Source organism: Archocentrus centrarchus, chromosome 16 (assembly GCF_007364275.1).
Source record: "Archocentrus centrarchus isolate MPI-CPG fArcCen1 chromosome 16, fArcCen1, whole genome shotgun sequence".
NCBI classification, from domain to species: Eukaryota; Metazoa; Chordata; class Actinopteri; order Cichliformes; family Cichlidae; genus Archocentrus; species Archocentrus centrarchus.
This window is the reverse complement of record NC_044361.1, coordinates 15,594,528-15,607,619: the sequence shown is the minus strand read 5'-3', so window position 1 is coordinate 15,607,619 and position 13,092 is coordinate 15,594,528. Positions and strand designations below refer to the sequence as shown.

The following is a 13,092-nucleotide window of genomic DNA, read 5'->3' as shown; positions in this document are numbered from 1 at the left end:
GGACCCCACCCAGAAGCCAGGCCTGGGGAGGGAGCTCAAGGGAGAGAGTCTAGTGGCTGGGCATTAGCCTGTGGTGCCCGGCCGGGTGCAGCCCGAAGAGGAAACATGAGCCTGCTCTCTTGCGCTTCTGGAAGAATGGTCAAAAATTCCCATAAACACACTTCGAAACCTTGTGGAAAGCCTTCCCAGAAGAGTTGAAGCCGTTATACACTAGCTGCAAAGGGTGGGCTGACATCATATTAAACCCTATGGATTAAGAATGGGATGTCACTCAAGTATGTGTGTGAAGGTAGATGAGCAAATACTTCTGGCATTATAGTATATACCTAGTTTTTAAAGAATGTGATTAACTATTTTCAGTGGGTTTTAAATGTACATACATTGCTTGCAGGGATAATGTTTAACCTTGCCCAGTACACAATTTTTGACTGTCTTTTCTTATGTTTTACACTAGTCAGTCAGATTTTTTTAACTCTCATTAAATCACATTCCTAGTTGATGACACATCAGAAAATAAAATATCACCAGGAAGCTGTCACGGTGGTGCAGTGGTTAGCACTGTCACCGCACAGCAAGAAGGTCCAGGGTTTGTGTCCTGCAGTCTGTGTCAAGTTTCCATGTTTTCCCTGTGTCTGTGTGGCTTCTCTCCAGGTACTACGGCTTACTTCCAGTTCATTGATGTAAATGCAAGCGTAAACGGTTATCCATCTCTCTGTGTTATCCCTGTGACAGACTGGTGACCTATCCAGGGTGTACCCAGAGTTTCACCCTATGATACTCCAGTCTGTGACACACAAGTTTGCTCTTCTACAAATACACTAAAGCTGCAATCTGTGTGTGCTACACACAGGCATGAACAAAGGTCAAACACATACACTACAACATCTTGTTTTCATTGTGGCGTCTCTTGTTACAGTGCATAGTTTCAGCCTGGTTCCATTTCATTTCACTTCACCACCCTGCTCTTTCCCAACCTCCAAGTAATGTGAACACTGGGTAACTGTTAAAAACTGCACTGGGGTGTGTGGGTGGCAGCATTATTATTCACTTCCCCTTGTTCTGTAAATTAAAGCTTTGGTATTGACACTGAAAACTTTTGAACTCTCTGCATTGTGAAACAGTCAATCTGCTTTCAATCCTTTGCACAAGGTTTCATTTCTTCTGAAGGTGATGGACAGGAGGTGGGAGTTTCAACAAAAGCAAAAACAACTTCACATTTGGGATCTCGTAGAAACCTTATATTTTAAATTTAACAACCTTTTGGTATGCCAGCTTTCATACTGTCAGCAGCATGTCTGGGCCTACAGTGTGTTACTGGAAATGAAAGCTGATAATGACCTCATGGGGGGGGGGCTGTCAAGCTCTTCTGATTTTAAATTCTGTGGTATGTTGAAAATAAACTGATGTCAAAGGGAGAATCAGCTGCATATTGAAGAATATTTAAAAAAAGATGACTTACTGCTATAAAGGTTCCTAAAACATAATATGGACACTGCTGTGCATAATTGTCACTATTTTCTTTGACTATACAATAAGAGGAATGTTATCCTTCAGCTAAAAGCTAAATTGAAAGAGGTTTAAATTATTTATTTATTTATTTTTTGGATAATCTGCAGTCACAGTCAACAGAAAAAAAAAATCTTGTTTTTGTTAACTGTAAGTAAAGTCCTCTCAATAGACTTGATGTTCTAATAGAGAAAAATGAAGAGGCTATATTTGACAGCTGGCCAAGATAATTTTTTATGAAGGGCACCAGAGTGCTTTTTTGATGATTAAATATATTTTAAGCCTCACCTCTCCTTCCCGTGTCCATGATCGTCCATTCTGGGGATATTTGACCTGGGTTTGTCTCTTCTTCTGGCCTCCATCAGCAAACTTGCACAGCAAAGGCTCTGAGGGAGCTATGGTGTGAGACAAGGACAAAGACAGATATGGATTAATGATCTTAAAAGTAGCAGAAAGGAAAACTTCATATTTTAGGTTACATTTAAAAGATTAGACCTAACAACCAAGTGTTATGCTGTAGCTTAAATAAAGCATAAATTAGCTGGATCTGAAAGCAGCACTTCAACTCTTAGATTTATCTCAGCCACCCGTAATCCAAATATCTACACAATAGTAGTTATCACCCCATCTCTTCAACCCCTCCAACCATGGTTTCAAAAAAGCAGCCTTGACGTAGAAACAAAGCCACAGGCTAATCATCAGTGCATGGTGTGCATAGTTCAAACAGCAAACCAAACAGGCATACTTAATACGCTAAATAACTGCACACAGTTTGACCCACAGGCAACAGACTACCATTGTGAGTCCTCCAAAGACAGCATGGTCCTATTCTGGACGAGAGAAGGAAGAAATGCTTGATTACAAATAGGATTAACTTAGTGTAACCTTCTCTGCAAAAGTTCACCAAACTTAAACTGAATACACAGTATTATATACCCTCAAGGTTTGTGGAAGAGAAGGAAGTTGTTAGATTGTGACAGGATTATGCTAAAAGAAAAAAAAAAAGACTTTGTTGTGAGATGACTTAAAGGTGTGTCTTTAAAAACCATTAGAAAGCGAGCGAGAGTGAACCATGTTTCTTTGGATTTCCAGATGCAGTTTAACCATTTGCAAAGACATGTACCCTCACAACTAGCATTGTGTTTCACATAATTGCCTGACACAGTAAAGAAATAGCTGATGAACAATACACATGTAGTTACTGTAGGTCAAAGAACAGATCTCTAAAATGTAAGTGGCACCGTCTTCATAAGGCTCTGTACACCACCACAAAAGATGCGACCAAAACAATCAAACTGAAGTGCAGACTTAAAGTTTTAATCCAAGTGGTTATTGAATAATATATTGCACTATCCGCTGAGGTCCACTAAATATAACTGTACATTTTTTTCGTCAGTTAAGCAAGGTTGGTATTTGCATTTGGAAGCTGTTTTTGTGAACAGAATATGCATTCAAAGAAGAGCTCAGTGCAAATGAAACCAGCTATCATTTGCCTGCAAACCATCAAGAGACTCTGCTTTCTGTCAGGCTGCCAATTTTAAATAAGAATGACTTGTCTGGTTAAACAGATTTTTTTTTTTTATATCTCATTTCTTGCTTTACTACAATCACATTCACATTCCTGCAATTGCTGCACCAATCCTTTCTGACAGTCTTCCGTTCCATTCTTCCCTCACTAGTGAACAACACCCCAAAATACTTATTGGGGCAGTAACTCCAGCCAAACCAGGAGTTGACACTCCACCCTTTTCTGAATGAGAACCACGGCCTCAGACTTGGAGATGCTTATTCTCATGCCAGACGCTTCATATTAGGCTGCAAACTGCCATAGCACAGTAAGGTCTTTGCTTAATAAAGCTAACATAACCACATCATCTGCAAAATGCGGAGATGAGATCCTCAGACCGCCTAACCTGACACCGTCTTCCCTCATGGCTGTGCCTAGAAATTCACACCCTCACTGGGAACCTGTCTGACTTATGGGTGAATCAAGGTCTCACTATGGTTGCACAGGAACCCATAACAACGAGCCCAATACCTCATACTCCAGAAGCCTTTCCTGCTTGTTGGGTCCACAGGAGGGCTGGCTTACCAGAGCGGGGCCCTGGTAACCAGAGGTTTTCTTGTGAATTAGAGTCTGGCTCCTCACCTAGGACAAATTTGCCTAGGAAGACTCTACCAGGGGAAAATTGCCCTCAACAGCTCCTGGGAAGAATTCTTTGAGGTTGAATCTCACCTTTCTATCTGTGGTGTTGGCATGCAGAGCCAAAACAGTGGAAATTTGATAACTGTTCAAACATTTCCACATCTAACAACAAATCTGTTCCATAGCCATATGTGTTTTCTTTTCAGGATGCAAAAATTATAAAGCCCTACACTGCTTCAGTAGAGGAACACCGTCAAGTCTTCCTTTCAGCTTGTATTCAATTTAACCCCTTAACCCTGAAACCGAATAAGCCACCTATTTTTATACAATGCCTCTCAATTGTTACTTTAATACATCTACCAAGGCATGTTTTTGAGCCACTTTAAAGAGGCTATTAGCTGGCACTCTTGTCCTATCTATCCGGCAATGATGTTAAACGGCAGGGAAAGTGAAATCATCATCACTGTGTGTAGCACAGAAATAAAGATATTGCAATATCTCGAAACTGGTACTGACTCACACATTATGAATGCCAGAATAAACTGTGCAATTATCTTGCCTACTTCAAGAAAAATATTTCTTCATCTGAGTAAAGTGAAAAATGAGGAGAGGTGTTCTCAGTGGAGAAAACCGTTTAGAGCTTAAAGATTGAGATGAGAGTTCTTCAGAATGCCTAGGGCTAGGATAGGCACTCTATGGGTAAGCGGATATAAAAAAAAAAAAAAAAAAAAAAAAAACAGTGCTATTTGATTGTAATACATTATAAAATTTGTCAAATTGTTTTCACTTGATTTCTGGCCAACAGGTCATCCTTTGCTATTCATCTTTCTGAATCGCTCCACTCCCCTTTACCCACTTTGCTTCATGCATTTACATGACCTTTACTTTTACTGCAGTGATAGATCATCCCACAGATGTAATGAAAACATTTATCAAAAATTTTAAAAAACTAAGATTTTAGATCACCTGTTTTAAAAGTACCAAAAATTGCTGTATTTCAAACTATTTTTGATTAGATTGCGCATTCATGTAGTTTGCACACACACCCTACAGTAGCTTGAAATTTCACTGGCATTGCAGATTTTAATGTAATTGTTACCTCCATCAAGGAGGTTATGTTTTTGGTAGCGCATGTGTGTCATTCTGTCACAACAGCTTGAAAAGTTATGAATAAATTCTGATTACACTTTGTAGGGGTGTAGAGTGGGGTCATGTTAACAATCCATTCAAATATGGCTCACATCCACCAAGGTCTACAAGGTCAACTTAGTGATTTATTGGTTGAAAAATGACAATAAGCCTTATAACTTGAAACTATGATTCTTAGAAGTGTGATGTGTATTGTCAACATATAGAAAGTAGCATATAGATTTTAAGATATCACGTCACATTTGACCTCTGACCTCTCCTTCAAGCTCAACAGATTGATCTGAAGCTTAAAGTGCCTCAAGGAAACTCGAGTGTGCATGGAAGTTTGCCCATTCAGTCTACATGTGTTTTGTGGACTTGGAGAAGGTATTTGACTGCATCCTTCGGGGTATCCTGTGGGGGGTGTCAGGCCTGTTGTTATGAGCCACTCAGTACCTGTACAACTGCAGCAAGAGTTTGGTCCACATTGCCGGGAATAAGTCAGTTTGCAGCCGAATGTAAAGCAGCGGGAGTGAGAATTAGCACCTCCAAATCTGAGGCGATGGTTCTCGGCCGGAAAAGGGTGGAGTGCCCACTTCAGGTCAGGTATGTGTCACTGCCCCAAATGGAGGACTTTAAGTATCTGAGGATCTTGTTCACAAGTGAGGGCAAAGGGGAGTGGGAGACTGAAAGATGGATTAGGGCAGTGGCTGTAGTGATGTGAATGCTACACTGGTCCACTGTAGTTAAAAGAGCTTAAAAACCAAGTTGTTTATTTACCAGTCTCTATCTATGGTCATGAGCTTTGGGCAGTGAGTGAAAAAACAAGATCGCGGACACAAGCAGCGGAAATTAGCTTCCTCTGAAGTGTGGCTGGCAATCTGAGAGGGACTCAAAGTAGAGCTTCTGCTACTCCACATCTTCCTGTGCAAGGTGTTCTGGGCATGTCCTACTAGAAGGAGACCGTAGGGAAGCACAGACATGACAGCTGCCTGCTAAAGGATGAAGTTTTTCTGGTTTGATTTTTCTTAATTTTCATGATAATCCTGATATTAGCATCCAGTAAGCAAAGCAACAACATGACAAAATATTCCTGTGAGGTAACCATAGGTGTTGTAGAGACCTTATTTAGTTGTGTTTATTTTCATGCCCTGATAGCAGCATACAGTATATCCACACAGACTTAACATTTTTTACTGTTTTGTATATCTGATCTTGTGAATTCACTCAAACGTTAAACACAGGGCAGCTGCTGTGGGCCGGTGTTTACAAAAGCTCATGCATCAGTAAAGTTAGAATGATTTGGTTGCCTCAGTGCCTGTGGAACTTGCATTTTGCCTGCTGCAGGGGTTGAACTAATGTGGACAGTTTCAGATACAGTTGTTTTTCTATTTTTAAAAAAGATACATTTTAGTTCACTTTGTCACATCCTAGGCATCCTAGAGTTAAATTGTATAATTTCAATCTGACATGACATGCTGTACAATTCTGCCAAACCCCACACACGCACGCATGCACACATACACACTTTGCTTTTTGGAATAATCGGAATGATCTGATCAGATGAATTAAATAGAGTTGTCAACAAGTTTGACAAAGCCCAAAACTTAGGAGAAGAATGGCAAGCATGCTGTGAAGCATGTCTTTAGAAATGCTACAGTTTGGGGTTGCTTAGCTGACTCGGGGACCAGGCAACTTGTTGTCATTGATTCAATTTTGAACAAGCATATCAAAGAGTACTTGAATATGATGTTAAATCCTTCTGTCTGACAATTATGGTTGAACCAAAAGTTGACCTTTCAATAGGATAATAATCCTAAGAAAAGCTCAAAAAGATGAAATGGAGGGTTGTGAAAAGGCCTAATCTAAGCATGGACTTAGAAATGTTATATAAAGATTTGAAATAAGCTGTACATGCAAGAAAATCCTCAAATATTTTACAACTAAAGATATTTCACATGGCTGGTGTCAGACTCTTGTGGACAATTATTTCAGCTAAAGGTAGCAATACTGGCTTATGAGGACAAGGGCAGACTTACTATTTCCAGAAGAGAATATTGATTTAGAGGTTTAGAGAAGAAAGACATTTTTGCCTGTTCAAATGTGTTGGAAACAGTGTCCACAGATATACTGACTTTGTTTTATTTATTTTTAGAGTAAAAGTCTTGAGAGAAAAGTACTTTCTTGGTGTCACTATTATTCTCTCATTCAAAGGAAGAGAAATTTGTCATTCTGATAAAATAAGGCCATCCATCCTCTCATCCTATTCAGGGTTGCGGGGGGGCTGGAGCCCATCCCAGCTGACATAGGGCAAGAGGCAGGGTACACTCTGTACAGGTTGCCAGCCTGTCGCAGGGCTAACACAGAGAGACAGACAACCATTCACACCTATGGGCAATTTAGAGTCACCAATTAACCTAACCCCAGTAAGTGCATGTCTTTGGACTGTGGGAGGAAAACAGAGCACCCGGAGTAAACCCGTGCCGACACGGGGAACATGCAAACTCCACACAGAAAGGCCCAGGCCAAGGTGGAATCGAACCCAGACCTTCTAGACATCATTTTAGCTGTGAGGCAGTAGTGCTAACCACCACGTCACCATACTGCCCAAAAAAATGTGGCAATTTTGTAAAATTGATCTTGTAAGCCAGGATTTCAATGGGGCACTGAGGTTCAAGGATTGTCATTGGCCATTAATTATCATCATTATCCAATCTTCAAAACATTAAATAGGTATCTGAAAAAAAAAATCATTAAATAATTTCTAATCTGTATGCAACTGTGGTAAGAAATATAGGGTGAAGCACAGAAAATGCAGCAAGATGACTGACTTACTGCCCCTACCAATACTTGAGTATGCAACAACAATATAACAGCCAAAGAAATGTAAATCACTGTTAACATGGTACTGCAGCAAAAAAACAAAAACAGGACAAGTGCAATGTTCCTAATGTACTAGTTTCAGAACATGCCTGAGTGAGCAGAATTATGATATTATGCATTTCTCTGGGCAGAAAAAATATACATAATACACTTTGCAATTCATTTTATATTCATTCGCAGCCATAACGTGACAAGTCATAAATGTCGATGATGATAATGACAATAATGAATGTTATTTATTCCTAGGTGGTGAATCTAGCCGCCACTCAGTCAGGGGTCAACAAGTGCAACACATCAAGAGGCAAGATTACCTGTAGGAAAAGCAGATAAAACTGCTGCACCACATTAATTATTCAGCTTGCTCTTGCTGCTACATTTCTACAATCTGTTGTATTTCACAAGAGTGCTTTAAAAGAAAGGAGGACATTTTTAATTTCTAGTTTGACCGCTGCTATTCACACACTTCACTCTATAAGGTGCAATGCGATGAATTCATGATGAATTTGGGTACAGCTGTGTCAGATCCTTTTGAGCAGGTCAAATTAACACCGTCATCAACAAATATTTGGATATTTAGTTTCAATTATTTTAAAAACAGGACATGGAGATGATGCAATAAAATACAATTCAAATCAAATTAAAAAAAAAAAAAAAAAAGTTTGATAATTGCTTCCAGAATAACTTGAAGCCCCTGAAGCACAACAATATTATTCTTTCTTCAGGCTCTTCTCCTTGTAAGAATTGGCGCGGAAATCTCATACTTATGAGAAATTTCAACAATTCTTAGGTTTCAGGGATTTGACAATGGCTTGGGGGAGGCATGAATGTCTTTTAATTAGAGTCTGAGTAGGAGCAGTTGTTAGCCCCAGCAATTTAAGAAACAACCAAGAAAAATTACTTGCAGTTGGTAGATTGGTAGAGCTATCATTAAAATAGCTGTATGGGCAAAATCCTCCTTTCTACTACTATTACTACTAATAAAGCTAATTCATTCATTTTCTCATACTTATCCAATTCAGGGTTACAGGGGGGCTGGAGCCTATCACAGCTGCCATGGGCCGAGAAGTGAGGTATAGGTCATCTATAAAAAAAAAAAAAAACCCAACTTGAAACCTAAATATTCATAAGGTAAGCTATATATATATTTTAGTGTAATCTTATGGGTGAAACTACACTATATGGGCTACATAGATACTGCTCAAAATTAAAGGAACACTTTGAAAAGACATCAGATCTCAGTGGGGAAAAGTCATGCAGGATATCTATACTGATATGGACTGTATAATGTGTTAGGAATTAAAAGCTGCCGCATTGTTTGATGGAAATGAAAGTGATCAACCTACAGAGGGCCGGAAGACACCCCAAAAATCAAAGAGACAAAATGATGCAGCAGGTTAGTCCATTTTGCTGAAATTTTATTATAGTAACTCAAAATTGTACTCAGTAGTCTGTATGGCCCCCACATGCTTGTATACATGCCTGACAACATCGGGGCATGCGCCTAATGAGGCGATGGATGGTGTCCTGGGTGATCTCACAAATCTGCACCAGGGCATCACTGAGGTGCTGGACAGTAAACCTGTCTCCGTCGGATGGACGAAACATAATGTCCCAGAGGTGTTCTATTGGATTTAGATCAAGTGAGCGTGGAGACCAGTCAATAGTATCAATTCCTTCATCCTCCAGGTACTGCCTGCATACTCTTGCCACATGAGGCCGGGTATGGTCGTGCACCAGAAGGAACCCAGGACCCACTGCACCAGTGTAGGGTCTGACAATGGGTCCAAGGATTTCATCCAGATACCTAATGGCAGTCATGCTGAATCATACAGGCAGCATAAAGTTCTCCAAGGCTTCTCCAGACCCTTTCACATCTGTCACGTCCTCAGGGCAAACCTGCTCTCATCTGTGAACAGAACAGGGTGCTAATGGTGGATTGAGATCTGACCTGCTTTCAAAGTGTTCCTTTAATTTTTCTGAGCAGTATATGTGGCCCAATACTTTTATCCATATAGTGTGTTTAACCCATAAGATGACATAAAAAATATATACAACTTACCATATGAATATATAGCCTTGTAAAGGCAGACTGCATTGTGTTTGATTTTATACAGCTGTGGACTGAAAACACCTGAATTCAGAGATGAAGCGGTAGAGCCCAATACTTTTGCCCATACAGTGTAATCTCAGGTATAATTATTATGAAAAAATATTTGAGGAAGCCCATAGAATCTATGAAAAAAGACACACACACACACACACACACAAGTGCGTTTTTCTATCTTTGTGGGTAATTTCCATTGACTTCCATTCATTTCTACAGCCTAAACCTTACCTTTACCCTTTTCCTAACCCTAACCATCACATACCTAACCCTAACCTAAACTCAATTCATACCTTAGCCCTAACTCTGACCCCTGACCCAAAAACAGGGTTTCTCCTTGTGGGGACAAGGTTCCAGTCCCCACAAGGAGCAATTGGTCCCCACAACGTAGTATATGTCAGGAAAATTGTCCCCACAAGGTATTATAAACATACGCACACACACACACACACACACACACACACACACACACACACACACACACACACACACACACACACACACACACACACACAGCACAGGACACTGTTTCCTGTAACTTAAAAAGAAAAAGTCAGTCAATGTCTGCTTCTCTGCCCCTTAACCACATCTCGTTTCCTGGCTTCTCTGTCTATAGTGTCACTCTCTTGCTGCTTAGTGCTGATCAGTATGTTTTAGTTAGGGTATGCCCCTGCCTACTTCAGCGATATTAAAAAACATTGTATTAAAATATTCTTAGCACATGGCTCAGGTGTACTCTATTTTCCTCTCAGTTTCCTCCATGCTGGAGCCACACTGACAGAAGTCATTCTTTCTCTCTGAATCACCCTATCAGAGCTGTCCATCATATTTTCTTAAGGATTATTTTGTGAAACTAAAGCATTCACACAGTGTGACATTTACTGAAGGTACACTGAGGTAATATGAAAAAGCTACACATTCCCTGTTTTTTTAATTTTTTTTTTTAAATAAAAGTATTTCCAATTATTAGCAGCAAATAGGGTCATTCATCTTAGCTGAGTTTCTTTCACTTTGTAACTACATCATTATATTAGACCTAATCTTTTATTTTGCAGAGAAGACCTTAGTCAGTACCTTTTACTAAAAGGTCTGACTGCCGGAGCAGTGATACCGCTGGATTTGCTGCAAGATTTTGAGCCAGTTGTTTGCTGCAGCTGTGCAAAATCTTTCAAACTGAAAGACAAATGTTTTGTGTCATCTTGAACAAATTTAACAAATTATTTGATATGTCAACTTTCGATGTTTCGCATCTGTCTCTTGTTTTTGCTTTGTTGTCATTCTGAGGAAATTCTCAGCTTCATCCCCCTGAACAAACTGAAATACTCAACAACCAAGAATAAAAGGACCCAACCACCCCCACACTGAGCTACTATGAGTTATGTGTTGTTGTGTCACCGCATGTTTGTTTTACCAGAAGTCAGTGTTACTAAGCAAGTACCTGTCAAGAGCTACAGGATAAGGGAAAGTAATTACAGGGGAAAGAGAAACATTACAGTGGTCAGAAGATACAAGTGCATGTTCACACACACACACACTGGAGATTTATGTGTACTCATTAGCCAAGACTTGCAGCAGTTGTTTAATACATCAGAATGTCACTGTGCAACTGTTTGACTGCAGTTTTTACTTGTGTAATTCTGATAAAATAATAGTATCATGTTATTCACCCAATACAAAAAAAGACATGACAAAAGAAAACACTGTCAGCAAAATTTCAGAAATGTACAGTGCTGTTTTCACCCCCTTCCAGATCTCTCATTACTGCATATTTGTCACACTTAAATGTTTCAGATCAAACAAATTTTAATATCAGACAACCCAAATTATCCATGCAGTTTTTAAATTATTATTCCATTAATTAAGGGGAAAAACGCTGTCCAAACCTAGCTGGCTCTGTGAGAAAAAGTATCTTCCCTCTAAACCTAATAACTGGTTGTGCCACCCTTGGCAGCAAGAACTGGAATCAAGCGTTTGTGATGACTGTCTTTCACATCAATGTGGATGACTTTGGCCTTTGCAGAATTGTTTTAATTCAGCCACACTGGAGGGCACCAAAGCATCTCAATCTGATTTAAGTCTGGACTTTGACTAGGCCACTCCAAAACCCTTTTATTAAATAAAAAAATAAAAGACATTCACAGGTGGACTTGCTGGTGTGTTTTGGATCATTGTCCTGCAGCATAACCCAAGTGCTCTTGAGCTTCAGGGCATGAACTGATAGCTGGACATTCTCCTTCAGGATTTTCTGGTAGAGAGCAGAATTCATGGTTCCATCAATTACAGCAAGTCGTCCAAGTCCTGAAGAAAGATGTAACAGGACTCAAATGTTCCAAAAAAATTCAACTTTTTATTTTCACCAAAAAAAACAATATTTTTCCAAAAGTCTTGGGACTCATCAAGATGTTTCTTGGCAAATGTGAGACAAGCCTTTGTATTCTTTTTGGTCAGCAGTGGTTTTCTCCTTGGTACTCTCCCATGGATGCCATTTTTGGCCAGTCTCTTTCTTATTGTTGAATCATGAACCTTAACTGAGGTGAATGAGGCCTGCAGTTCTTGTTGTTCTGGGTTCCTTTGTGAACTCCTGGATGAGTCGTCGATGCTCTTTTGGATTAATTTTGTTACACTGGCCACTCCTGGGAAGTTTTGTTACTGTTGCAGGGTTTTTTTTTTGCCAGTTGTGGATATTGGCTCTCATTATGGCTCGCTGGAGTCCCAAAGCCTTGGAAATGGCTGTGTGACCCTTTCCAGAATGACAGATGTCAGTGACTTTGTTTCTCCTCTGTTTTAGTTCAGTTCATGGCATGATGTATGGCTTTTAGCCTACCTCACTTTGTCAGACAGCTTTTTAAGTGATTTCTTGATTCAGCAGGTCTGGCAGTAATCAGGCCTGGGTGTGGCCAGAGAAATTGTAGGCAATTACTTTTTCACAAAGGGCCTGGTAGGTTTGGACAGTTTTTCCCCTTAATAAATAAAATTGTCATTTAAAAACTCAGGTTATCTTAGTCTAATATTAAAATCTGTTTGATTATTTGAAACATTTAAGTGTGAGAGATATACAAAAAAAAAAAAAAAAATAAACAGGAAGGAGGCAAAAACTTTTTCACAGCACTGTATGTGAATGTATGACTGTGTCTGTATTTGGGTGAATGCAGTGGGGTTAAAAAAAAGTCCCTTATTGATTTAAAATGGAGGTTTCAATCTGTGGCATTTTATGTTTAACTGACAGGACATGTTCATAGGTAAGAGGGTGGGTGGCTTGTACTGTGAACAGTGCATCACATACTGTTACCAGTCACTGAAGCTGTGGGATATTGCAAACTGCAGT

The 13,092-nt window shown here is 39.7% G+C and overlaps 1 protein-coding gene across 2 annotated transcripts in view; it reads right to left on the bottom strand.

Annotated features, from left to right (window-relative positions):
• Positions 1 to 13,092, bottom strand: part of LOC115794747 (RNA-binding motif, single-stranded-interacting protein 3) — a 142,196-nt gene that overhangs the window by 21,618 nt on the left and 107,486 nt on the right. For both annotated transcript variants that reach the window (XM_030750389.1, XM_030750388.1), the window contains exon 7: positions 1,795 to 1,901. In XM_030750389.1, coding sequence (XP_030606249.1) covers positions 1,795 to 1,901 — 107 coding nt within the window. The remainder of the gene's footprint in view (positions 1 to 1,794; positions 1,902 to 13,092) is intronic.